The sequence below is a fragment of the Suricata suricatta genome, chromosome 2, assembly GCF_006229205.1.
Source record: "Suricata suricatta isolate VVHF042 chromosome 2, meerkat_22Aug2017_6uvM2_HiC, whole genome shotgun sequence".
NCBI lineage: Eukaryota > Metazoa > Chordata > Mammalia > Carnivora > Herpestidae > Suricata > Suricata suricatta.
Window position 1 is genome coordinate 101,954,109 of NC_043701.1, and position 27,744 is coordinate 101,981,852.

Here is a 27,744-nt window from a genome sequence, read left to right on the forward strand (position 1 = left end):
AAGGTATGGTTTTCCTTAGTTTATAGGGCCAGATAATGGACCAGTGTTCATGTCTAGGGTAAGTCAGGGAATAGCACAATTCATTGGGGCAGAATGGAAATTACATTGTGCATATAGACCCCAAAGTTCAGGACAGGTAGAAAGAAGGAGTAGAATTCTAAAAGAGACCTTAACTAAATTGACCTTAGAGACTGGCGGAGACTGGGTAGCCCTCCTTCCCTTCGCCCTGTATCGGGTGCAAAACTCTCCCTACCAAATGGGTTTAACTCACTTTGAAATTATAGTTTTGTGAAAAACATTGTTCTTTTAATGGTTGCTCACCCAGATTAAGAAATCTGTGATATTCAGGAATGTTATAAAGTATCTGTTTGTAATCTAGAGCATTTATGTTTTCTCTCTACTCAAACCATCTAAAATTCAAAAACACAGTGAATATTCCACCAATGCATTAGTCTTGATTTGGCTATCTCAGATAAAGGAGGTTTTTTTAGAGAGAAAAACTCAATACACTACTGTGAATGTAACTCTAGTTCTGTTGTCTTTGACTATTTGCTGTTGGATCTCCGGCTTGTTAGTCTGTGAGGATGATATTTAAAATGGGGGTCGTGCCTTTTCAAGAGACTTAAATGTGAACCTCACAGATAACCAAGGAGTTCAGCCCCTATTAAAGTTTCAGGCATCACTCTGGAGTTAAGGCCAGCTCTGAAGAACCCTCAACTTGATGAGGTGATCCAGATCCAGATGATCAGCTTGAACTAATCCTCAAAAAGACTCTGACTCCGTAGATCTCCAGCCCTGCTCCAGCCACACCCCGGAAGCTGGCTGGTCTAGCACGGCAGAAGCCTGAGGAATCATCGGTCTACTTTTAACATTTGGATAATAAGAGCATGTACATAGTTGACCCAGGATTGGGTCAAGTTACAAGACAGAGGGGGGAATGTAAGGATGCAGGTCCGATCTGGCCCTCACCACCGGGCCGTCCCAGCCTTCCCGGAGCCGGTCGTGGCACACCTCCGTGGTGGAGATGTGCCCCGGCGGCTGTCGGGGTGGGGGGGCATTCCCCCACCCGCAGCAGGTCCAATCCAGCCTTCCCCTTTACTTAAAGGGGAAGGTGCCAGCTTCTCCTGAAAGGGCGCACATTAAGGAGGGACAACTCCTGAGGCGCCCAATCGGGGGAGGCCGGCCGATACCTTTGACCTTTCTAGAGGCAGGCCTAGTCACACCCCACGTGGGGCATCCTGGGCCCACTCTGATTGGTCAGTGCTCCAGATGGTGTGATTGGCTCCCACAACTGCCAGTGTTGATGGGGGGGGGGGGCAGGGATTGGATCACTGTACACCTGTCATCATTTCCTGTAACTCCCCCTCCCAAAGGCATAAAAGGCCCTGCCCTGCCTTTGTTGGGGCTCTCTCCACGTGGCCAGCAGGTTGGCTGGAGTCTATGAGCCCGAGCTTAAGCTTGTAATAAAGGCCCTTTGCTTTTGCAGGCATGACTCGGTCTCCCTAGCAGTCTCTGGTGTTTGTTTTGGGGTGATTTGGGGAGATTTTACCAACTTGGGCACAAGTCCAACCAGACCCCTCAGTTCCAACACTTCCCCTTTGGGATTTTCTGTCCACTGACGGCCCACCTGCTCCCGGGTGTTAAGCTGCCGCCTGTCTGTGCCGCCCACCCTGATGACCCTGAACAACGTCCTCCTTGCCACTGTGCCCGAGTGCTGTGGGTCCCTTTCCCTACAGCACCCAAGTCTTTCTAATCATCCCAACTGAACTCCGAGGGCACCAATCGACCTCTACACAGGCTCCTCTCCACCCCACGGGGCAGAGAGGCCACATCATCCTCACAGGGGCCCAGAGGGGCCACAAATTTCTGTAAGTCCCCAGGGCTGATCAGCTGGAACTTCCAAAGGGGACATGGGGAGCTTCCAACTTTCAATGGGGGCCTTCACCCTACTCCGAGGCACGCTCCCAGCCACCTTCTGGGGTCCAGACGCCCATAACTGCTCTGAGGCACATGCCTGCTCCCAGGTCACTCCGGCCCCCAGGCAGCCTCTGAGGGGCCCCAGAACACTCGTGGCCATTGCCACAGGAGTCTCACTGGGGATGTCCAAAGTCTAGATTCCTCTAGAATCTCTCCGCCTCCAGCAGGAGTCACGTGCTGGGCACTGAGACCAGGAGACATGCAGGGAGTCTGGGGGGCGGGGGGCATCTGGGACCAGGAGACATGCAGGGAGTCCTGGTGGGGGGGGGGACCTGGGGCTGGGGACAGATCCAGGGATCCCTGGGCCTGCTCTGGGAGGTGCACTGGGGAAACAACCACAGGCTGTCCACAAGACCATTAGTCATCCGGGAGTCTGGCGACAGGACAAGCTTCACCCCCTGACCCCCTACAGTGGGCATTCAGGAGGCACGGGGTACAGCAGAGGGAGCCCGGAAGCTACAAGGCCCCAGGGACACGAGCCAGCCTCTGTAGGCAGGAGGCCGCGGCCGTGGAAGCAAGGGGAGCATCAGAAGGAAGCCACACAATTCATTACTGTGATGCGTGGGCACTGATAGACAAAGGAAGTAAATATACTATTTTAGGATAGAAATTTTGTTTATTAACGGCCCTAAAAATTATGCTGCCCCCAAAACACTGTTTGTGTTAATGATACTTTAAAAAAAGCAACATAACTAAATATGCTTCAACTTTGTAAAACAAAGAATCTTGGCTTATCAAAGCTTTGGATCTAAGTTTAGTTTATTTCAACGGACTTACAGTTCACAGAGGTTTATAGCCTGTCAGAGTAGCTCTCTTTAAAGAAAATCATTGTCTGAGAGGCACCTGGGTGGCTCAATCGGTTGAGCAGCCGACCTCAGCTCAGGTCATCATCTCACAGTTCGTGAGTTCAAGCCCCGTGTCAGGCTCTGTGCTGACAGCTCAGAACCTGGAGCCTGCTTCAGATTCTGTCTCCCTCTCTCTCTCTCTGTCCCTTCCCTTGCTCATGCTTGCTGTCTCAATCTCACAAAAAATAAACATTAAATAATTTTTTAATAAAAAATAAATCATTGTCTGTTTTTTAATCATCCACAGACAGAAAGGTTTGTGTTAAATGTCATGGGGAAATGTCCCTCTTCTTACAAACTAAGAGGAAGAAGTTGAATTGTTATGTTTATGACAAATTAGATGAAAACCTACTGACATTCTCTTTTTGTAAGATTTTCTGACCAGCCAGGAAACTCTAAGGATTGGTGAGAAGGAGCTGGTGAGGGGGACACATTCCTGTCACCACACAAGAGACACACCAACATCCCAGTCAAGCTGCTTCCTCCGCATGAGCCCTTGTTCTCAAAGGCATTTCCCTTCTCATATGTCAAAATCTGAACTTGGACGTTAAGGACGGAATGTGGGAGCTGGCATCTCAGAAATTCCTTCCCAGGGTGCACCTACCAACAGCGCATGGCACCGAGAAGGGCCGACGGCTGGAAGCACCATCTCTCAGTAAGCAGAACACATGACAGCAGCGTAACCTGGCAAGGCACAGATCGGCTGACGCAGGCGACCGGCAGGCTTCGTGCACTGTGACAGTCACCATGACCCCCACCAAGTGTTGTGAAGACTTTTTGTCCAACCAGCCAGACCTGCACACCCCTTCCAGCTCCTGCTATCAAGGATGCACTCACTCAAAATGAACAGCCAGTCACGCTCTTCCTGGGAAGTGCTGTTGCCACCTCCCCCTGGAGGTGACATCTGGCTGGAGGGAGGTGCTCACTGCCAACGCATTCTCCAATCAGTGGGAAAGCGCATGTTGTAATTTCCAGAACACGGGAACACAGCTGCAGATGCTCTGAGAGGTTCCTCCAGAGACAAGAACCAACAGAGCATGTGCAGACATTGAGAGACATGTATGGCCAGGACGCGGCTCATGAAATCACGGACACTGGGCCAGCTGAGTGCCCGGGAGAGCTGGTAGTGATGGGTCTATCCAAGCCTCAAGGCCAGACAACCGGGAACCAAGGGCAAAGGCCAATGTCACAGCTCAATAGTCCCGTGGAAGGGGCTGGAATCTTCCTCTGTCTTTTTATTCTTTTTATTCTTAAATTTTTTGTGTTTATTTATTTTTGAGAGAGAGAAAGAAAGAGAAAGAGAAAGAGAGAGAGAGAGGGAGAGAGAGAGAGACTGAGCATTAGTGTGGGAGGGGCAGAGAGACAGAGGGAGACACAGAATCTAAAGCAGGGTCCAGCCTCTGAGCTGTCAGCACAGAGCCCGATGTAGGGCTTGAACTTGTGAACTGACAGATCATGACCTGAGCTGAAGTCAGACGTTTGATCGACTGAGTAAAGAATGCCTTTAAAGTGTGAAAGAGAAAAAGAATCATCAACCTACAGTCCTATTCCCAGCACGCGTATCTTTCAATCACAAAGGCAAAATAAAGACCTTGTCAGACACACAAGATTTGAAAAAAATGAATTGTCATCAGACCTGTAAGAAATGTTAAAGGTGGTCCCTGAGGAAAACAGGCACATACCAGATAGTAACTTGGACCCTCACAGAAGAATGAAAAGCACCAGAAATCCTAACTGTGTGGGTACATAAAAATATATTTCTTCTAGGGATGCCTGGGTGGCTCAGTCGGTTAAGCATCCACCTTCAGCTCAGGTCATGATGTTGTGGTTCACGGGTTCGAGCCCCGCGGCAGCTCAGGTTCTGTGTCTCCCTCTCTCTCTGCCCCTCCCCTGCTCCTGTTCTGTCTCTTTCTCTCTCAACATTAAATAAAACATTAAAAAATAATAAAAATACTATTTCTTTTCATAAAATGGTTTTAAAATATAATGGATGGAAAAAATATATTTTGGAGTTAATAATACACATACACATAAAATCTGTGATGTCACCAGCAAAAACCTAGCGTGGGAGGAAGAACTGTATGCTGTTGCAAGGTGCAATAACATCAGCTGGAGAGAGACGATGGTCGGGACCCACTGAAATAACGCAAGAGGGGAGAAGTAAGACAGCCAAGTAACGAGGACCCGTCTCGCCTCACCCCTTGAACACAGCTCGAAATACATCAAATCTCTCTCAACACCCAATAAATCGACCTAAGGACAGTCAGAACAAACTGCACAACTGGAGGGAGAGAAGAGGTCCTGTCATGGAGGGTGGGAGGTGCAGAGACCTAGGGGAGCAAAGGATCATGGGTGTTACAGAGGCAAGGGAGCCCTGGTCATGGAAGCAAAAGAGAGAGGGGAAGCCACAGGGGATCACACAAGGAAAACACTTCCCCAAAGCCATGGACGGGGACCACAAGATGAGCTGATTATTTATCATAAGTTTTTACAACCAGCGGGGCTCAGAGACTGGGGGTTTGGGGTCCATGGCGTGGCAGGTGTGGAGCCCCGAGGGCTCCCGTGGAGATGGAGGGCAGAAGTCCAGAAGCAGACAGTGTGATCTGAGGATCCCCTGGGACACAGTAGGACAGACATTTCCCCCTTCTTGGAGCACACCTGGGAGAGGTGGCATTGCCTCTCTGGGGGCAAAAGAGCCAAGGGCACCTGAGCTGCCCTGTTCATTAGCACAGGGGCAGAGACACCCGCTGAGGGTGGCTCCCCTGGATGTGGGCTTTTCACTGTGCTTCACTCCAAAATAAAAGCTCCCACGCCTTCCTTGCTGCAACGGCCCTTCTAGGACACCTGCATCCATCCCAGTGTGGTGAGACCCTACCCCAGAGGACCAAAGTATGTCTACACCACACCAGGTTTGGAGTTTTAAAATTCAGCTGGCCTTCCTGGGATAGAGCCCAAGGTGCACTGTACTGCCAGGCAGGCAGATGGCCCGGACACAGACACACGACAGGAGACCGTCCACTCTCCTGGGAGTGCTTCTGGGACAGCGGCAGGTGTGAACTCCTCTCTTCAAGGATGAGGGAGGGAGCTGGCACCATTTCTCTCCCCCACCCCTCAGCACAAACTAACTCCAGTAAACAGCACAGAGCCAACCGTGGGAGCCAAAATTGCTTGCACAAAGTCCCGTCCCCCCCGCCCCTGCACTCCACAAGTGCTGCTTCTCTAGGGCAAGTGTGCCGAGAACCAGACAGCCGGCCCTTCCTCCCAAAGACCAGCACAAGCCCCCACATGCACCAGGTCTACCGACTAGAGAGGACTGCAAAGTGTCAGCTCCCATAGACATAGGATCTCGCCCCTTTTCACAAGCAGATCAGAACATGCCTAGTTAAAACTCATCACACTCTGATCAAGGTCCAAACACTGCCCACTGCAGGCAAGGACAGACTCTGCAGAGGACTGACCTGAGGGAACGAGCAGCCAAACCCCAGCAACGAATGCACGCAGCCCGACCAGAGACGCCTCCCCAAGCACCAGGCCCTGGACAGTATATAACCTCTTCTTAATAAAACCACCATTGGCAGGAGCAGGAAACATAACAGGCTTCCAAAGCCATAGAAGAAGATACAGACCTAGACATAATGGCAAGATGGAGGAACTCACCCTAAAAGAAAGAACAAGAAAAGGTCATGGCCAGGGATCTAATCAAAACTGTGTAAGTACTATGCCTGATCTGGAATTTAATTTAATAATCACGAGAATACTAACTGGGCTTGAGCAAAGCAGAGAAGACACCAGGGATGTCCCTACTGCAGAGATAAAAGAGATAAAAACCAATCAGGCCAAAATGAAAAATGCAATAAGCAAGATGCAAAACCAACTGGATGTAATGAAATGAAGGAAGAAGAATCAGAGGAATGAATAAGTGCCACAGGAGATAAAATTATGGGCAATAACAAAGCAGAGAAGAAAAGGGAAAGAAAAATATTAGTTCGTGAATGTAGACATAGGGAGCTCAGCAACTCCCTAAAGCTTAATAACATTCATATAATAGGAGTCCCAGAAGAAGCAAGGGGGAACAGGGGCAGAAGGTTTATTCAAGGAAATTGTAGCTGAAAACTTCCCTAATCAGGGGAGGGAAACAGATATCCAAATCCAGGAGACACAGGTAATTCCCATCAAAATCAACAGAAGGAGCCCAACACCAAAACATATCGTAGTTACATTTGCAAAATATAGTGATAAAGAACAAATCCTAAGAGCAGCAGGACAAGACAAGTCCCTAATTTACAAGGGAAGACCCATAGGTTAGCTACAGATCCCTCCACAGAAACTTCGGGGGCCAGAAGGGAGTGGCATGATATATTCAATGTGCTGAATGGGATAAATCTGCAGCCAAGATTACTCTATCCAGCAAGTCTGTTATTCAGAATAGAAGATGAAATCAAGAGCTTCCCAGATAAAACCTAAAGGAGTCTGTGACCACTAAAACAGCCCTGCAAGAAATATTAAAGGGGACGCTTTGAGTGGGAGAGACAAAAATCAACAAAGACTAGAAAGGAACAAGAAAATCTCCAGAAATGACGATAAAACTAGTAATCAAATGGCACTAAAGTTATGTCTGTCAAAAATTACTCTGAATGTAAATGGACTAAATGCTCCAATCAAAAGACACAGGGCATCAGAATTGATTTTTTAAAAATGCTACATTGATATGCTGCTTACAAGAGACTCATTTTAGACACAAAGACCCCTCCAGATTGAAAGTGAGGGCATGGAGAACCATCTATCATGTAGTCAAAGAAAGCCAGAGTAGTCATATTTACTACTATTTATTTTATGTCTTTTTATTTTTTTATTTTGAGAGACAGAGACACAGAGTGAGCAGGGGAGGAGCAGAGAGAGGGAGACACAGAATGTGAAGCAGGCTTCAGGCTCTGCTCTGTCAGCACAGAGCCCGATGCGGGGCTAGAACCCACAGACTGAGATCATGACCTGAACCGAAGTCAGAAGCTTAACCAACTGAGCCACCTAGGCGCCCCCAAACTAGATTTTTAAACCAAAGACTATAACAAGGATGAAGAAGGGCACTACTCATAATAAAGGGATCTATCCGACAAGAAGATCTAACGACTGTAAATATTTATGCCCCCAACTTGGGGGAAACCAAATATGTAAATCAATTAACAATAAACATAGAAGAACTGATAATAATACAATAATATTAGGAGACTGTAATACCCTGCTTACACTGTGGACAGATCATCTAAGCAGAAAATCCACAAAGAAACAAGGGCTTTGAATGACACACTGGACTAGATGGACTTAAGACATATATTCAGAACATGTCATCCTAAAGTGGAAAAACAGACATTTTTAAGTACACATGCACATTCTCAGAATAGCTCACATACTAGGTCACAAATCAGACCTCAACAAGTACAGAGGGACTGAGCTCATACCATGCATATTTTCTGACCATACCACAAAACCTGAAGTCAGCCACAAGAAAAAAATTGGAAAGACCACAAATACATAGAGATTAAAGAACATGCTACTAGGGGCGTCTGGGTGGCTCAGTCGGTTAACCGTCCATCTTTGGCTCAGGTCATGATCTCAAAGTTCATGAGTTCAAGCCCTGCATTGGGCTCTGGGCTGATAGCTAGCTCAGAGCCTAGAGCCTGTTTTCGGATTCTGTGTCTCCCTCTCTTTGACCCTACCCTGCTCATGCTGTCTCTGTCTCCCTCTCAAAAATAAATAAAACATTTAAAAATTTTTTTTAAAAAGAACATGCAACTAAAGAATGAATGGGTAAACCATGAAATTAAATAAGAAATAAAACAAATACATTGAAACAAATGAAAATGAAAACACATACAGTCCAAAGCCTTTGGGATGTACCAAAGACTGTCCTATGAGGGAAGTATATTGCCAATAGAGGTCTAACTCAAGAAGCAAGAAAAGTCTCAAATAAAAAAACCTAACCTTACACCTAAAGGAGCTAGAAAGAAGCAGCAAATAAAGCCTAAAGCCAGAACAATAAGGGAAATAATACATATTAGGGCATAAATAAATAACATAGAAACAAACAAAAACCAGTAGAATGGGTCAGTGAAACCGGGAGCTGGTTCTTTGAAAGAATGAACAAAATGGATAAACTCCAAACCAGACATAACAAAAAGAAAAGACAGAGGACCCAAATAAATGAAATCACAAAAGAGAAAGGAGAGATCACAACCAACACCACAGAAATACAAATAATTATAAAAGAATATTATGAGCAATTATATGCCAACAGTTTGGGCAATCTAGAAGAAATTAATAAATCCCTAGAAATGTATAAACTACCAAAACTGAAACAAGGAGAAACAGAACATCTGAAAAGACTGATAACCAGCAAAGAAAGTGAGTCATTTGTCCAAAATCTCCCAAAAAAACAAAGTCCAGGGCCACATGGTTTCCCAGGGGAATTCTACCAGACATTATAGAGTTAATACCTATTCTTCTGAAACTGTTCCAAAAAATGAGTAATGGAAGGAAAACTTCCAAACTCATTCTATGGAGCTGGCATTAACTTGACTCTAAAACCAGACAAAGATTGGACTAAATAGGAGAATTACAGGCCAATATTCCTGATGAATGTGGATGCGAAAATTCTCAACAAGATACTAGCCAACTGGATCCAACAGTACATCAGAGGAATCATTCGCCACAATCAAGTGGGATTTACTCCTGGGTTACACGTGTGGTTCAGTACTCGAAAATCAACCAGCATGATACACCCAGTTAATAAAAGAAAGGATAAGAACCATCTGATCCTCTCAATAGGTGCAGCAAAAACATTTGACAAAATACAACATCGTTTCTTAATAAAAATCCTCAACAAGAGGGGCGCCTGGGGGCTCAGTCGGGTTAAGTGTTCAACTCTTGGTTTTGCCTCAGGTCACGGTCTCACTATCCATGAGTTCGAGCCCCACGTCAAACTCAGCACTGAGAATAAGGAGCCTGTCCGGGATTCTCTCCCTCCCTCTCTCTCTCTGCCCCTCCGCCGCTCATCTTCTCCCCGCCCCTCCCTCTCTAAATAAATAAACTTTAAAATAAACACCTCAATATTATAAAGATAGAGGGAGCATACATCAAACATCATAAAGACAATATTAAAAAAACCCGTAGCTAAATATCATCCTCAATGGGGAAAAACTTAGAGTTTTTCATCTATGGTCAGGAACATGACAGAGAGGTCCATTCTAACCGATGTTATTTACCACAGTGCTAGACGTCCTGGCCTCAGCAATCAGACCACAAAAAGAAATAAAAGGCGTCCAAATCAGTAAGGAAGAAGTCAAACTTGCCCCCCCATAAGCAGATGATATGGTATGCTATGTAGAAAACCCTAAAGACTGCACCAAGAAATTTCCAGAACTAATACATGAATTCATTAAAGTCACAGGATACAAAAAAGGTATACAGAAATATGTTGCATTTCTATACACCAATAATGAAACAGCAGGAGAAATCAAGGAATCGATGCCATTTACAATTGCACCAAAAACCAGAAGACACCTAGGAATAAACCTAGCCAAAAAAGGGAAAATATCTGTATTCTGAAAACTACAGAAGGCTTCTGAAACAAACTGAAGATGACTCAAAGAAATGGAAAGACATCCCAGGCTCATCAATTAGAAGACCAAATATTGTTAAAGTGTTAATACCACCCAAAACAATCTACACATTGCATGCAATTCCTATCAAAATACGACCAGCATTTTTTACAGAGCTAAAACAATCCTAAAATGTAGATGGGACCAGAAAGGACCCTGAATAGCCAAAGAAATGCTGAAAAAGAACAGTAAGGCTGGAGGTATCACAATTCCAGACTTCAAGTTATATTACAAAGTTGTAGTGATCAAAACAGTATGGTCCTGGCACAAAAACAGACACAGAGATCAATGGAATAGAAAACTCAGAAATGGACCCACAAACAAACATATGGCCAACTCATCTTTGACAAAGCAAGGAAGAATATCCAATGGAAAAAAGACAGCCTCTTCAACAAATGGTGTTGGGAAAACTGGACAGCTACATGCAGAAGAATGAAACTGGACCACTCCCTTACACCATACACAAAAAGAAATTCAAAATGGATTCGAGACCTAAACATGAGACAGGAAACCATCAAAATCCTGGAGGAGGGCAAAGGCAGTAATGTCTCTGACATCAGCTGTAACAACTTACTAGAACAGGGCTCTGGAGACAAGGACATCAAATCCAAAAATGAACTATTGGGACTCCATCAAGATTCTCACAATGAAGGAAACAACCAACAAAACTAAAAGCAACCTACTTAATGGGAGCAGATATTTTCAAATGACATATCTGATAGAGTGTTAGTATCCAAAATCTATAAAGAACTTATCCAACTCCCCAAAACCAAATAATCCAGTGAAGAAATGGGCAGAAGACACAAACAGACATTTTTCCAAAGAAGACATCCAGACTGCTAACAGACACGTGAACACTCATCATCAGGGAAATACACATCAAAACTCTGGTGAGACGCCACCTCTCACCTGTCAGAATGACTAAAATTAACAACACAGGCAACAACAGATACTGTGAGGGTGCAGAGAAAGGGGAGCCCTCCTGCACTGCTGGTGCGAATCCTGACTGGTGCCCCCACTTTGGACAACAGTATGGGAGTTTCTCAAAAATTTAAAAATAGAACTACTACCATACAATCTAGCAATTTTACTACTAGATATTTACCCAAAGAACACAAAAATAAAGATCTGAATGGGCGCCTAAGTGGCTCGGTTGGTTAAGTGTCTAAATCTTGGTTTCAGCTCAAGTCATGATCTCATGGTTTGCAGGATTGAGCCCCACATCAGGCTCTATGCCAACAGTGCAGAGACTGTGCAGAATTCTCTCTCTTTCTGCTCCTCCTCTCTACCTCTCTTTCTCAAAAATAAAGAAATAAACATTTTAAAAAATACAGATTTGAAGGGATACATGCATCGTGATGTTTACAGCAGCATTATCAACAATAGCCAGATTATAGAAAGAGTCCAAATGTCTATCAACTGATGACTAAAGAAGATGTGGTATATAGAGAGAATAAAATATTCATTACTCAGCCATCATAAAGAATGAACTTTTGGGGCACCTGGGTGACTCAGTCTGTTAAGTGTCCAATTTCGCCTCGCCTCAGGTCATGTGAGTTTCGGGCTCTGTGTTGACAGCTCAGAGCATGGAGCCTGCTTAGGATTCTGTGTCTCCCTCTCTCTGTGTGTCTCCCTCTCTCTCTGCCCCTCTCTCTCCCTCTCATGCTCTTGCTCTCTCAAAATAAACAACCATTAAAAAAATTTTTTTAAAGAATGAACTTCTACCATTTGCAATGACGTGCATGGAGCGAGTGTATGTTTTGCTAAGAGAAATAAGTCAGTCAGAGAAAGACAAATATCATATGATTTCACTCATGTGGAATTTAAGAAACAAAACATATGAACGTAGGGAGGAAAAAAAGGAAAGGGAGGTAAGCCAAAACACAGACTCCTAACAATAGAGAACAAACTGAGGATTGCTGGATGGAGATCGGTGGGAGGACGGGTTTAATGGGGGATGGGCACCTGTTATGATGAGTACTGGGTGTTATACGTTAAGTGATGAAACACTAAACTCTACTCCTGAAACTACCATTAGATTCTAAGTTAATTAACTGGAATTTAAATAAAAACTTAAAACAAAAATAAATAAGGGGCGCCTGTGTGGCTCAGTTGGTTAAGTGTATGACTTCAGCACAGGTCATGATCTTGCGGTTCATGAGTTTGAGCCCCGCATCAGGCTCTGTGCTGACAGCTCAGAGCCTGGAGCCTGCTTCAGATTATTCTGTGTCTCCCTCTCTCTCTGACCCTCCTCTGCTCACATTGTGTCTCTCTCTCAAAAATAAATAAAATTTAAAAATTTTTTAATAAAAAGAAAAATAATACAACAAAGAATTATAGCTAATAAAATATAGGAAGAGAGAAAGAGAAATAAATTAATAATTATTATTATCACTAATAAAATAATCAATAATTATTAATGGATAATAAATACTATTTCATATTTTAGTAGAATAATAAAAACATCTAATTAACTTGAAATAGGTAGAAAAAGAGGAAAAGGAAACAAAGAACAGATGGCCAGATTGGACAAACCGGAGATGCAAGATAAAAGATTAACATCTAACTGCATCAGTAATCACATTAATTGTAAATGGTCTGAACAGCTCAATTAAAAAGGCAGAGATTTATAAATTGGATAAGTCATCAAGGTCCAACTGTATGTCGCTTGTAAGAAATCCACTTTCAGGGGCGCCTGGGTGGCTCAGTCGGTTAAGCCTCCGACTTCAGCTCAGGTCAGATCTCACGTTCGTGGGTTCGAGCCCCGCATCAGGCTCTGTGCTGACAGCTCAGAGCCTGGAGCCTGCTTCCGGTTCTGTGTCTCCTTCTCTCTCTGCCCCTCCCCCTCTCATGCTCTGTCTCTCTCTGTATCAAAAATAAATTTAAAAAAAACAATAAAAAATTAAAAAAAAAAGAAATCCACTTTCAGTAAAAAACACCAATAGATTAAAAGTAAAATGATAGAAAAAGTATATAATGGGCTGGATTGCCTATATAATATCACACAAAGTAGACTTCAGAGCCAAATACATTACCTGGGGAAAGAGGCTGTTTCCATAGTGATATGGGATACAAGGATTTCAACTTACCAAGAGGACATAACCCTAAACACTGATGCACCTGGTAAGAGATGGCCAAAATACAGGAAGCAAAAATTGATAAAATTCTGTCCACATGTATAGTTGGAGGTTTCAATATCTTTCTCTCAAAAATTGGTAGACTGTCTGGGAAGAAAGTCAGTAAGGGCATAGGGGACCTAAGAATGCTCTTGGTCAATTTGACCTTGCTGACATTTATAAAATATACCATCCAACGGTGACAGGAAGGAGCATGAATGATATAGAAATTCTCAAGAAAATTTAAAGTAATCAAGGCATATGAGCCATAATCTCTGACTACAGCATAACTAAGCAGAAGCCCATAACAGAAAGATCATTGGGAATTATTCAACAAAAGTATAATCTTCATAACATTTGGTCCAAAGAAGACCTCATAAAAAAAAGAAAAAATAAAGTGAACGAGATGAAAATGAAATCACATATAATGTCAAAATTTATGAAACTAAAGCAGCACTTGGAGGAAATTTTATAACAAAACCCTTAGATCAGAAAAAATACAAATCATCTTGAGAAACTAGCAAATAAGATTAATTTAAACCCAAAGTCATCAGAAAAAAATAAAGATCAGAGCAGAATTTAAGTGAAGTAGAAAACAGAGAAAAAAAATCAATAAAACCAAAAGCTATCTCCTGAAATCAATAAAATATATAAACTTCTAGTCACACTGATCAAAAAAGTGTCTACACAATCCTACATCAGGAGGAAAAAGGGGATTTCACTACAAATCCCTCAAATATTAAAGAGCAATAAGGGAGGGGCACCTGGGTGGCTCAGTCGGTTGAGCATCCGACTTCAGCTCAGGTCATGATCTCGTGGTTTGTTGAGTTGGAGCCCCAGGTCAGGCTCTGTGCTGAGTGTGGAGCCTGCGTGGGATTCTGTGTCTCCCTCTCTCTCTGACCCTTCCTTGATCATACTTTGTGTCTCTCTGTCTCCCAAAAAATAAAATAAAATAAAATAAAATAAAATAAAATAAAATAAAATAAAATGTTAATGGAGCAAGAAAGGATGAGTATAAATAAGTTCATGTCAGTAGATTGAACAGCATTCAGGGAATGACATAAATGTCCAAAGCTACCTCAAAAAGAAATGGAAAGCCTGACAGCCCTTCATTTTTCGAGAAATGAAGTTTTAGCATTTTAACGTTCCCACTCTAAATACACACACACACACACACACACACACACATGCTTAGAGGGCTTCACTTCCTGAAGCATTTGAGGAAGAAATACCACCATTCTACAAACTTTTTCCAGAAACCGGAAAAGGAAGGAACATGTCCCCCCTTTCGAGGACTAAGCAGTCAAAGCCCTCTCGGCCTAGAAAACTACAGGACAATGTCACTCGTGAACAGGGATGCAAATACTCTTACTAAATTTTAGCAAAGTGAATCCCAACAACATGCATAACCGTTACTACGTCACATGTCCACCCACGCCTGTGCCACCTGCCATCTGAAAGTGGACAACAGGAGGCCAGCACAGGTGGGAGCCGCGCCCTGGCGCTAAGGTTCACTGGCAGAGAAGCAAAGCCCTGCGATGGGCATCACGACGACCTACTGAGCACAAAGGGAGAGGCCACAGTGGAAACAACATCGTGTAGTCCCAGGTGGGGTGGTTTACGTGACCAGCCCTGTGTCAGTAGATAATTAACCCCCAGGCTCTGGCCCGCCGTTTCACAATAGTTTGTGATGTGACTGTGATGTGTACATGAGAGACGCACCTGCCCAGGGGGTAATCGGGCAAAGTCTGGAAACTTCCTTGTTTTGCTGGGCTTACAGGAAAGTTAGGTGACATTTCTTGTTACACATCCTTGGAAAAATATGTCAGTGTGTCCCTGTAGGCAGCTCCTCCCGGGACACAGGAAGGGTCTCTCTTACACTGAACTCGCTGGAAAGCTCACTGAGAAGTGGGGGCCAGCTGCAGCACAGGGGTGCTGTTGGTGGGGAACCACAGGGCAGGGTCAACCACGAGGCCTAACAACATCTAAAGGGACACCAGAGCCGAGGACAGCACTTGCCAAGCCAGATGAGAGGAAACACCGGCTCAGCCTCGCTCCGTGAGCGCCTGGGCATAGAGCAGGTGGCCCGCGAGTGAACGGGCTCGAAGCCCGGGTTGCGCCCCCCCAGGCCAGTCCAGCTCTCTGGCTCTGCAGGAGTCTGTTCTCAAGCTCTGAGCAGCTGTTCACAACAAAAAAGTCTGAGATCACAGGAGCCAGCTGATGGCAGGGCAGACACATCTAGGGACCCGCCAGCCTGCTCGCCCTGGACAACCATCAGGGCCAGACAAGACCACGTCCCTCGGCACAGCCCACTGAAGAGGTCATTCTCCGTTAGCAGGGGAGGCTCTGGCAAACAGCAGCAGACAGATCTCTTTCTGGGAGCCCTGTATGCGGCTGTCCCCTCTGGCATCCGCTGATTCAGGACCTCCCACAGGCGCTGCTGCTGCCAACAGGCCCCCAACCCACCTGCTCCAGCAGGATTGGCCGTGCGGAGTGTCAGCAGGAGCGGGAGAGCTGGGTCCCTCCCGGCATGGTCACTGAAGGCTGGCTGTGTCCCTTGGCCGAAGGCTGTGAGTCTTGTCTGGTGGCCTGCCCTGGGGTGGGCACCTGCAGTGTGGTGTCCCAGGCACCATGCCAGCCTGGGGCTGCCCCAAACCTGCCCATCTTCCAAACGATCCAAGGGTCTCCAACCCCCCTGACCTCACGTGAGTGAAGCCGTGGTCAGGCTCTCATGCAAGACAACCGTGGCATAGCCCAAGTCCCTGGAGGGGCAGAACCAGCAGTGGGCATGTCCCCTATCTGCAGCGGGACTCCGGCCTGTCCTGTCCACCCAGCCCACCCCAGGCGTCCCAGCCCCATGGGGATGGGAACAAGGGGTTCAGGATCTCGGTGGCCTCCACCCACCCAGAGTCCAGGTGTGGAGAGGCAGAGCAGGGTGACAGGCCCTCAGGATTGGAGGCATCCTGACACATGGGGGTGGGGTGGGGGGCCAGAGCAGGCATGAACCTGGCACACAGGACAAAGGATGACCCAATGGGCAAATCCACAGGGACAAAAAGGAGACTAGTGGCCGCTCAGGGTTGGGAGCAGAGGAAATAGGGGTGACCACTGATGAGTATGGGGGTTCTTTTTTGGGCTGTGAAATGTCCCAACATCGATGTGATGGCCGCATGGCTCTGTGAACATACTGATGGCCACCGGGCTGCACCCTTTACACAAAGTGTGTGAGTGCAGATTCTGTCTCAGGAAGACTGTCATGAAAAAAAGAATAAAAAAAGCCACGTTCTCAGCCTAGCACACCTACACGCATACGTATGTACACGCACACAGATGTGTGCACAGAACTCGGGGACACGTGCATGCACACGCATCTTTCTTCTTCCATTTACCGGAAGTCACAGACAGCCTTGTCCTCCTGAACTTGAACAGGCAGCCAGCCCTGATGTCCTGCCGGGAACCTGTGCGGCCAGAATGCATCTTTTCCAGGTCAGTTAAACCAGAGAAAAAAACAGCAAATCGGCCACTTGCATTTGTCCCCTGCCTGCAGGCGGAGCTTCCAGAGAGATCAGCCACTCGGGGGCTGAAGGGTGCCCACCTGCACCAGACACCTACTGTGCGCTGGACCGGCCACCAAGCACGAGCGGGTAGGAAACTACAATTGCCGTGTTCCCTGCTGGCAGGGAAGATTCTAAGTATCACCTGGATGGGGCCCCAGGGCTCACTCAGACACCCAGACAGCTGGCGAATCTCATTTCTGGACGTGTCTGTGCTGGCCTCTGGAGAGAATGATGTTTGAACTGCTGGCCTAAGGGGCACAGATGGCCCTGGGCACCACCTCTCTAGGGTCGGACACTGGCCATCCCTGTGCCCTGGCGCCAGGCTGGCCTCCCTGCTGCACACGGGGCTCCCACCACCTAGGATACCACAGTACCCTGGCCGGACGGCTCAGCCACGTCCAGCCTGACCCTGCACACAAGTGGCCCTCACATCCTAGCCCCGTCCCACCTCCTGGGCAGGGCTGCCGTGAAGACCAAGTACAGCCCAGTGCCCCGGCCAGTAAAGCACGACTTCCCAATACAGGAGAATGAGACGACTCGTGAAAGCTAACACGCGGGGTCTCCATTCCACAGCATGCCCCCTGCGTGTCGATACATGAGGAAGCAACCCGCCCGGGGCCTAGAAGTTTACGCTTTGCACAGATGAAGTATGAACCTGGAGGGGCTGGCCCAGGAAGCCAGACAGCCTCTCCTTCCAAAGGCTTGGGACACAGCAGGTGACAAGGGGGTCACACGTGTCCCAGCCATGCGTCCTGGGCTGGGCCCAGAAGTGCACCTGTGTGTGGGTCTTGCCCCGGGGCTCGGGGCCCACAGACCGCTCTCCCAGGCCCCCTGCATGCCTCTTGTGCCAGAATTTCCCAGCAGACATGTTAACACCACAGATCCCTAACCCTCTCCCATAGACCTACTAAATCAGTGGGGGGACCTTGCAAGATTCAGCATTTTCTAGAGTATCCCATGACCTGATGGGACTGGCTTACATGCAGCCCAGCAAAGGCTGAACCATGCCCCACTGCAGCCCCGCTCACCAGAATGCCTTTGGGGATGGGGAACTCACTACTCGAGACACCACCAAACTCTCAGCCGTCGGACAGGGTGCATCAGACTGTCCTCAGCTTCCCAGCACTGCCTCCCTACCTGCACAACCAGCTGGCGCCCAGGCAGGAGCCCGACGGCCCTCCCCAAGGGCCCCCGTGCCACAGCCCACCCTCCCGAAACAGAGAGAGCTCAGCCTGCCTGTGCCGCCCAGAGGTAGTCCAGCCTCAGCTTGACGTCCACCTGCCGGGCGTGCAGGGCCAGGGTGCAGGAAAACAGCAGGATGGCCATGATGGGCTCGAAGCTGCGCCCAGAGGCCGCGCCGCCCCTGCAGGAGACCAGGGAGAAAGCCCATCGGTCTGGAGACCCCAAGAGCCGTCCACACTCCCCCAGACCCGACTCTTGGCCACACCACCCCTGTGGGACACCAGGGAGAAAGCCTGTCCTTGCAGAGAGTCCAAGAGCTGTCCACATGCTCACCCCGTGTCCCCAGACACAGCTCTTGGCCACGCCTGAACCTGGCCCCAGTTGAAGCCTCTCTTGCCGGGAAAGCCAAGGCCTGGCTGGAATGGGGGCCCAAATGGACACATGGGGAAACCACCAAAGCGATCTGCTTCCTGGTCCGCAAACCAGAATGGACAGCAGCCGCCCGCCTGGGTGTGCTCTGGAGGGAGCCGCACACCTACCCGGGGACCCTAGTGTAGCCACTGAGCTCCAGGACCAGGATGTAGGACGTGGTGAGCACGAGGAGCAGGATCATTTTGGGCAGGGAGGACACCCGCAGGAAGATGGCCAGCGGGAGGGTACCCACGAGGCCACAGAGCAGGGCGTGGGGCGCCGACTCGCAGGGCGCGGTGGGCAGCACAGCATTCCGGCCACTCGGCGTCAGGACCAGCAGGGACCCGTTGGGTGTGGAGCTCCAGGACCAGGGCAGGCAGCCCACCTGGAGGGGCGGAGGGACGGGGATGGTGGGAGATACTTGTTCAGGACCAGCCCTCCCTCCTCCCCAGCCCGAAAGCCCCATGGCGGTGCTCCTGTCCCCACCTCCCCCCTTACTGCTGCGCGCCTCCATCCTCTGCATGCCGCCGTGTGAAGAAGATAGCACCCCCTCCGCCCCATCCACACCTCTCTCCTCCAGGGGACCCATGGCCCCTGCTGCCTGTTGCAATGCTCACCACACATCCTTGGGCCACAGAGTAGATCAAGACCACGACGAAGATACACAAGACTGTGCGGATCTGAATCGTCAGACAGCCTGGAAAACACTGAACGGAAACACGGGTTACTGTGACAGAGCTGAAACACAGAAACGGTCCCTGTGCAGGGCGCGCAGGTCCCGGGGGCTGCTGGACCCATTCATCAGCCACACAGATTCCTAGGCTGTGCTCACAGGCTTCACCTCCCAGGAAAAAACTGCCCACAGTAAAAGAAACAAAACCCAGAGTGGCTTTGCATTAAAAAGAGCACCCCCTGGGGGAGGCCTGGGGGCTCAGTGGGTTAAGCATTGGACTTTAGGTCAGGTCAGGATCTCATGATTTGTGGGTTCCAACCCCACATCAAGCTCTGTGCTGACAGCTCGGAGCCTGGAGCCCGCTTCCAATTCTGTGTGTGTGTCTCTCTCTCTGCACCTCCCCTGCTCTCCCTCTGTCTCTCTCTCTCTCTCTCTCAAAAAAAAAAAAAACATTAAAAGTAATTTTTTAAAGAGCACCCTCACTCCGCAGTACCCCACATTGTGACTCGGGCCCAGAAATGAACTGAATCCATTAATGTCACATTTTTATTACATTTAATCCTCCTATCTCAGAAATAGTAAGAATTCACATCTACTTGTGTTTTCTTTTCTCTGCTTCAAGTTTTATCATTTCCTTCACACAGGCTTTGTATCAATTTTGTTGTTATTAGGATGTTAAGTTTAAATCTATTTAAATACATTTTGTAACATTCAACAGATGACCTTGTGGGTAAAAGTACGTAGCTCTTTTTAGATTCAGGCTCCTGAAATTTGAAACAAAAACTAAAATAAAGCCTGCAGGGACCCCGCACAAGCCGCTGACAAGACCCCCAAGCACCCAGGGTGCCCGGGCTGGCCGCAGGGTTATGCCCAGGCCTCCCAGGGAGGCCAGGACCCCAGTTGTCCTCATCTGCAGGTGAGCAAACTCGCCCCTGCCAGCCCACCACCCTCGTTCCACAGACCAGGGTGCTGGGCAGCTGTGGGGTTCACGCATGGCAGACATGGAGCTGGGTCCCAGTCAGGATTCCTGAGCCCCGGCACTGTTGCACAGACATGAGCCGCCCCCCCCAGACCTTGGAGAGAAGAGGTGCAGCCCTGACTGCTTTATGGACCTGGCACCCGCCGCCTCCCTCCTGGTCTAATCCCGTGTCACCCCAGAACAAGACTGAAGATGCGGCCACGGGATTGTCGCCCCCAGCCGGATGAGGCACACACAGCTCGTGCATTCACTCAGCAAATGTGGGAGGCAATCCTCCCATCGGCAGAAGTTAGGGGACCCTGGGGGCCATGGGAGAGGCAGAAACAGCTTGGAAGTCCCTCGGGGAGGCGGTGAGTGGAGGGCTGCTGGCCGAGGGTGAGCAAGCTCTGCCTGGGGTGCACGGACGCCACCGCCCGCCCCCACTGTGCAGGGCACAGCAAAGGCAGCTGTGCAGGGTCAGGAGCACGGAGTCACATGCAGGTACCTAGATGAGCACACCACACCGGCTTGTGTGGCAAATGGCCCAACAGAGCCAGGCTCCCACAGCCATTTCCCATCTAGGACACACAAGCCACCCCATGTAGATGCTCTGGGGGTCCGGTTCATGCCTCAGAGCTCTGTCAACCAGCCACAACGCACAGCGAGCTGGGACCGTTCACGGGGTGGTTTATTTTATTTACAGATGGAACTCACAGAGTCATGGACCCATTACTTCAGCACTTCAAGTTTTGTTTCCAGCAGCTGGGCGCCCGTGCCACGGGACGTTCTGTGGAAATGAGCGCCAGCAAGCCACCGGCAGCTGGGTCCCAGTCATGTGCCCTCCCGGGCACCACGTGACCTCACATTACACAGGCCACACCACGGGCGGCCACAGTACCATGTCACCAGTGGAGCGAGCACTTGGCTGTGCCAGGCACTGCGTCCTCACCCCACACTGCCAGAGCAGGGATCTCCTCTTCCCACAAAACCCACACCATGGGGCCACAGGACCTCCCCGCTGCTTCGCTGGGCCAGGAATACACACGGGGAGCCATGATGTGGGCCGACACTGCGGCTTTGCGTGACCTAGTCACCCTTCGTCACCCTTCCCTGGGCCTTGCTTTCAGGGTCACCGGCCCCAGCTGCCCGAGAGGTCCCCACTATGCTAGTATGGGGCCACGGGTCCTCACCAGCCAGGCACCTCCCCTCCCCCCCACCCCCACCCCTGCCTACCCTGGGGACCCCAGGACCCTTCAGAGGCTACTGTAGGCTACCACAGGCTCCCTGTGCTTGCGGGCTGGCAGCAGGTCCGTGAACAACAGCTCAGGCTCTGCATGGGGTTTGGAGCAAAGCCGGGCCTTCTCTGGAGACACTCCTGTCCTGTTCCCGGGTCTTGCGGGACTCCCCACTCGGCCACAGGCCACAGGCCAGCAGAGGCCTGAGGAACCTGAGCCAGGTGTTGTCTGAGCCTCCAGGCCCTGAGGCTGGGCATGCGTGGAAGGGCACAGATGCAGCCAGGTGCGCCAGGTGGCAGGGGCACACGTAAATCACACGCAAAAGCAGCCCCGATGCCATGGTCTGCACTCCAGCGACCCTGTGGCCTCACGGATAACGCATGTCACCCAACAGAGGAAGAGCAGATCAGGCTGGTCATGGACGTCAGGCAGTGCCCGGCTGTGCACTCGGCTTGGAAGGAAAACCATGCGTGCGATCATATGCTGATTCATGGGTTCTGGCCGATGTTTGGCTGGATGGTCCGGGAAGGAGTACAACCAGAACACTGTGACAAGAAGTGACCAGTGGGGCAGACGCGTGCAGAAAGGCCTGTGGCCATGGGTGGGCAACGCCAGTGTATGTGAACACATATCGGGATGAGACACCAGTCAGCCTTCCCCACCAGCCACCCCTGCTATCACCCCACAGGCTCCTCGTGGACACAGTGGCCGTGGTGGCAAGGGTGGAGGTGATACCTGGCAACGCAGACTTCTGCTCATGAGGGCCAACCTGACTACAGCCACCACTGAGAGGCCAAGGGGAGTCCTGCACAGTGCCCTTCTCCTAACGGGAGACACAGTAGGGGGGAGGGTTCTGGGGACAAGCGTCCATGCTGGCCCAGGTGACAGAGCACAGAGCCACACAGACCCCTCACTGACCAAGTGACGCTGCCGACATGCCCCTGGCGCCCTGCCCGCGGCAGCAGGATTCACTTCTCTCCCTCCATTGTCCCCAGGAGAGACGCTCTCGATGTGGATTTGCCTTCCCCGCCCAGGCACTTCCATGCACTCTGCCCACAGACGGGCAGAGTGTCTCACCCTCCCTCCTCTCCCCACAAATGCACCTCTGAGTGCTGGGGTACCCGCTGGCCTGACCGGGACCCACCATCCCAAAGCAGAGGCTTCACTGGTGGTGAAAAGTGCTTCAGGAGCCTCGGTTGTGGTGCCCCCGGCATGGTAGCTCTCCCAGAGTACCACAGGGCCATGGACAGCACCATGCTGAAAGCGTGCAAGCAGTGACCCTGGTGATTGTCCATGACCCTTAACAACATTTGTCAAGACATCTTAGTTCTCTGTTGGTTATAAATGTAGAGGGAAAAGACAGTAAGACTGATACGTGTCTGGTCCATTTGTAGCGGGCAGAGTGGTCCCCAAGCCCCAGAGACACTGCCCTTTGACCACATGGCATCCCGTGGCAGAGGGTGGCAGCTCTGACTGGCCTTACCAGGGGTGACCTGTTACTCAGCAAAGCCTACTAGGGGACCCTGGGTCACTCACACCAGGTCTGTCTGGCCAGCAGGTGGCGGAAGGGGAACAGGACGGCTGGGAAGATCCCACACGGCCAGGCTGGTGTGGGGATGGGGACAAGCACTGGGAACAGTGTGACAGTCCTACAACTGCCTAACCTGGACCCACCGAGAGTCGGCCTGAAGGAGCCCTTGACAAAACCCATGGGCACCTCCCACGTGGTGGCCACCTGGTGCCCAAAGCAGGGAGCCAGCTCGAGGCGCGCGCCCTCCCACCTCAGAGGTTGTAGTCACCTGTCAATGGGACGAGAGGAAGGATGTCAGAGCCTGGAAGCAGGGAGCAGCCAGGACACCGGGTGGGGGCGGGAGGCCGAGCAGCCTAATGGGGAAGGCGTGGCCACACAGCAGCCACTTTACTTTCATCTTCTCTGCTCTCTGGCAGCAGGTGCTGGACTCCACCAGGGACGGACACCCGGCCAGGGAGAAGGCCGAGTCCAATCCACACGGGAGGGGTACACAGATGCCCCCGGGTTTGCATGCCGTTTCCCTGAGGGGCCCCACCTGGCAGAGGCCGGGACACTGGGAGGGAAGCTGATGAATTCTTTTGAGCAAGACACCAAAGAGGCGTCCTCCCGGCCCTGGACGTGCTGAGGGGACACGTCCACACGATGCCCCGAGGAAGGCCAGCTTGTGCTTAGGTCAGGTCACCCAGGCAGGAGGGCCCAGAGGATGTGTTTTGGTGGCACAACAGAGTCACCAGAGAAAACTAGCCTGGGCCTCCCTCCTCCCTTGGGTGTTTCCGAACATGTGAGACGGTAAATTCCCTTTGTCATCGGGACCAGTACATGAGCTGGTGATTCTGTTACTTGCAAATTATCGTTCGTTATGGCCATCGCGACCACACCCCGGCCACAGGCCACTAAGGCCTGCACTCCACAGAACACATGACCCTAGACACGCTGCTCAAATGCAAAAGGTTAAAATGTTCTTCTGAAAACTGACCTAGGAGGGGCAGCGCCTGCATGGGGCGGAGCTGCATGTGGGGGCAGAGCCTGGGGGTGGGTCACACAAGGACTCTGAGGAGCCTGTCTCAGCTGTAAGAGGACCCAGTTATCCCTACAGTTATTTGCTTCTGCGTCTGGGGACAGGAGAAAGACATGGAAAACTGCTGTAATACAGGAGAAAAAAGCGAATCTGACGCAAGCACTGGAGACCTCCCCTAGAACATGAGCCACAGGCATCAAACATGGCCCAGCAGACTGGCAGTGGGTGCGCCTCCTTAGGGCACACTGTGCACACAGCCGCACAGGGCAGCCCCGCTGACCCCAGCAGTGGCCACACAAGCACCCAGAAGCACATCATGCGTGGAACGTCACCAAGGCCACCAGTGTGTGACGCCACAGAGCACAATGGGTCGTCCGCCACTCTGTGGAGTGTGTGGTGTCCAGAACACACAGGCAGGCAGCCAAGGCCGTGTGTGCTGACCTTGGGCAGGCTCTAGCAGGTGACCCGAGCCTGAGCCTCGTGGCCCCGAGGGTTTACAAGATAGAGGTAGCCTCCTCCACCCCCAGGGTAAGGCCTAGGTAGAGGTGTCCACGCAGGGACAGGACCTGCCCAGGTCTCAGCAAATATCAGGACGGCCCCATTTGCATCGTCATGGCCACGGACACACAGCTGGAACCACCTGTGGGAGGCCCGACTGCAGGGACGCAGGACAAAACTCCTGCACCCATGTCCCAACCCCGTGAGCTGCAATTTGAGCTTGGAAGACAGGGGTTCCTCTGTGCTAAATAAGTGCACTGGGGTCTGGGGACTGAGGCTGAAAAAGGTGGCCCCAGTAGACAGGAAGGGCAGGGTACAGGTGGGAGGTGGTGGGGACACTCACAGGAGCCCAGGAGCCTGTCTGCTCTTTCCATAAGGGGAGACATCCTATCACCTTCTGATCCTCCTGTCTGAGAACCTGTGAATCCCAACGTAATTTAATCCTCCCTGCCCCTCTCCTCTGCCTCCTGCAGAGTGCCACTGGGCTGGATCTCAGCTCCAGGAGGAAGACAGGAAAGGAGGTTAAAATGTGAAGTCAGCACCAGGCCTGGTGGAAGGGTCTACGACGTCCACCACATCCCCAGGTACCAGCAAGCCCTGGGGCCTGGAGCCCCCTAGAACAGAGGACACCTGAACTTACAGAGGCCTCTGACAGCCCCTCCCCCCACAGCCCCCCCTCCCCCACTGCTCCTCCCCTGATAGCCCCTCCTTGCTCCTCCTCCCCTCCCTGGAGAGACCCCCCCAGTCTCTACTCTCTCCCCTTCCCTGCTGCTCCTCCTGGCCAAACTAGCCCTGGCCACAGCACCCCCAGGGGCAGCATTCTGGCCTCCACTGGCCCTGGTGTCTAGCTGGTCTAGCTCAGCGCTTCCCAGTCCTCACTCTGCACCCTCAAGCCCGCTCTCCTGCAGCCACACAGCCCTGTGGGCCCCTCCTCCCCATCCCAGCCTCCTGGCCTCCTGCCCCTTAGTTCTCCGGCATCCCCCACCCCCGTGTCCCCTCCTGTGCCAGGCTCCCGCTACTGGTAGTATCAACTCAGTTCCCACCCCGAGTCCAGAAGAGGACATGGAGGCCCCAGACTCCCCCCGGGTGTGGGGGAGTCAACACAGGGGATGAAGGTCCCAGGTGCCCACGAAGCTGGCACACTGCCCAGATGCCCTGGCTGTGGCCACCTGCCATGTCCCAGAGAAGAGCGCTGCCTGGCTGACCGGGGCTTTCTCAGGGGGGCCTTGCTCCCAGGAACCCAGTCTCACCCGGGAGGCGCAGCCATGCCCACCCATATCTCTTCTGTGGTACACGCGGCCCCCACTGATGGCCCAGCTGTCTGTCAGCTGCCCCCCCAACCTGATCCCACGTCTGTGCTCCCCCCACCCCCCGTCTTTGGACCCTGGCATGATGCTCAGAACTAGCACAGGGCCGCCCACGGGCCTGTCAGACTCCGTATCCACACACTTCCGGCTAGAGGCCTGAGGCTGCCTCTGCCAAAAGGTGTCCCCCGACACCCTGCCCTGCCACCCCACACCGCCTCCCAGCGTCCAGAGGGCACAGCAGGCTGTAGAGGCCAATCACATGACTAACCTGTCTTACTCACAGTGCAAAGCGTCAGTCCATCAGTCCATCTATGGAGATCAAGAACCTAGAACCTAGACATACACACACACACACACACACACACACACACACACACACACACACACCTGGACCCGGGTGACATGAAGGTACAGGACACAGGCCACCAGGAAGCAGATACAGAAGACCAGCAGCAGCAGGAGGACCAGGCTCCTAAGGCAGAGGACAAAGGGGTCAGCAAGGCTGGTGCAGGCGCGGTGAGCCCACCAGGTGCCTGAGATCCCCCCACCCCCCACCCCGTCGGCTACCTTCCCATTCCCCCCAGCTTCTATCAGCCCTGGGCCCAAGGAGAGGTCCTCCCGCTGAAGGGCTGGCCGCCAGGCACTGCCCTCTGACTGGAATTCATCCGGGAGCAGCTTTTCTAGAAAAAGCTTGGTCCTCAGGCAGGGCCATCAGGTCACTGCACTCACAGTAGCTGGGGCAGGGCAGCTCCCGTGTGCTTTCTGCAACCTCTAAGGGGACTGTTGCCCTCAGGAGGTCTCCCAAAGGAAGTGCTTCTCTGGAAGACAGGTGGACCTCCCCCCGAGAAAAAACCCTCCCAAACTCACTGTGACTTCGCCCAGAAGGCCGCTACACTACTACCCCTTCCTCTCCCGAGCCTGCTCTTCCTCATTCTAACATGTCTGAGAAATGACACACACCTACACTTTCTCCCTCAGAACCTGACCGAAAGTCAAGGGTGCACATGTGTGCATGGCGACGCTGACCACACACAGTGTCCCAGGAGTGTTCCAGTGAAATGACATAAACAGACTGAGCATCCCACACATGTGCTTCGGGGCCCTGTGCAGCCGGCCATGGCCGGGACCGTGGGGGAGTAACGGGCCCCGGTGCCCTGTCCTCCGGCCACCGCGCCCCAGTACTCACTGCGGGATGATGAGCAGGTAGACGAGGCCGAACAAGGCAGCCAGGACGAGAGCCAGGATGACGGCACTGGTGAAATACTCGTCCTGGAGCTGGTGGTACTAGGAGACACAGAGACCCGCCATCGGTGGCTGCGGCTTCCAGGGGACACACAGGGTCCCCCCGAGGGCACCCCCTGGGAACCGTGGCAGCCAAAAGGGTGAATGTGGGCAGCCACGGCCAAGGGGCCTCCGGGATCTCCCGCGCCCCTGAGGTCCCGGTCACCTACCTTGCGCTCCCGCTCGGCCTGCTTGTACTTGAGGGTGAAAAAGTCCAGGTCCGCCATCTCCAGCTCCATCTGGCGCGCTTCTAGAAGGCGGCTGATGTACCTGTTGACACGCGTGCCCGGGGTGGTGTAGACGGCATTCGCGGAGAAGGATGAGCGGTTTCGCAGCTTTTCCGATGCGGTTCTCAGCGCCCTCCGCTGCAGCCATTGGGGGAGGAAAGAAATGTCAAATCCTCCGCGTATTGAAGAGAAAGCTTTCGTGCTCCCTCAGGCCGCGTGCTCGCCCACTGCAGAGTCTGGGGGTCCCAGGCTGGGGGCCAGAGACGCGGTCAC

At 51.2% G+C, this 27,744-nt stretch overlaps 1 protein-coding gene across 1 annotated transcript in view; it reads right to left on the minus strand.

Annotated features, from left to right (window-relative positions):
* The window catches only part of ADCY1 (adenylate cyclase 1), a 110,886-nt gene that overhangs the window by 20,594 nt on the left and 62,548 nt on the right, over positions 1–27,744 (minus strand). The window contains exons 10-15 of the mRNA XM_029930870.1: positions 27,415–27,609; positions 27,150–27,247; positions 26,351–26,435; positions 19,361–19,450; positions 18,872–19,128; positions 18,387–18,513 (exon numbers count right to left, since the gene is read on the minus strand). Of these exons, the coding sequence (XP_029786730.1) occupies positions 18,387–18,513; positions 18,872–19,128; positions 19,361–19,450; positions 26,351–26,435; positions 27,150–27,247; positions 27,415–27,609 (852 nt within the window). The remainder of the gene's footprint in view (positions 1–18,386; positions 18,514–18,871; positions 19,129–19,360; positions 19,451–26,350; positions 26,436–27,149; positions 27,248–27,414; positions 27,610–27,744) is intronic.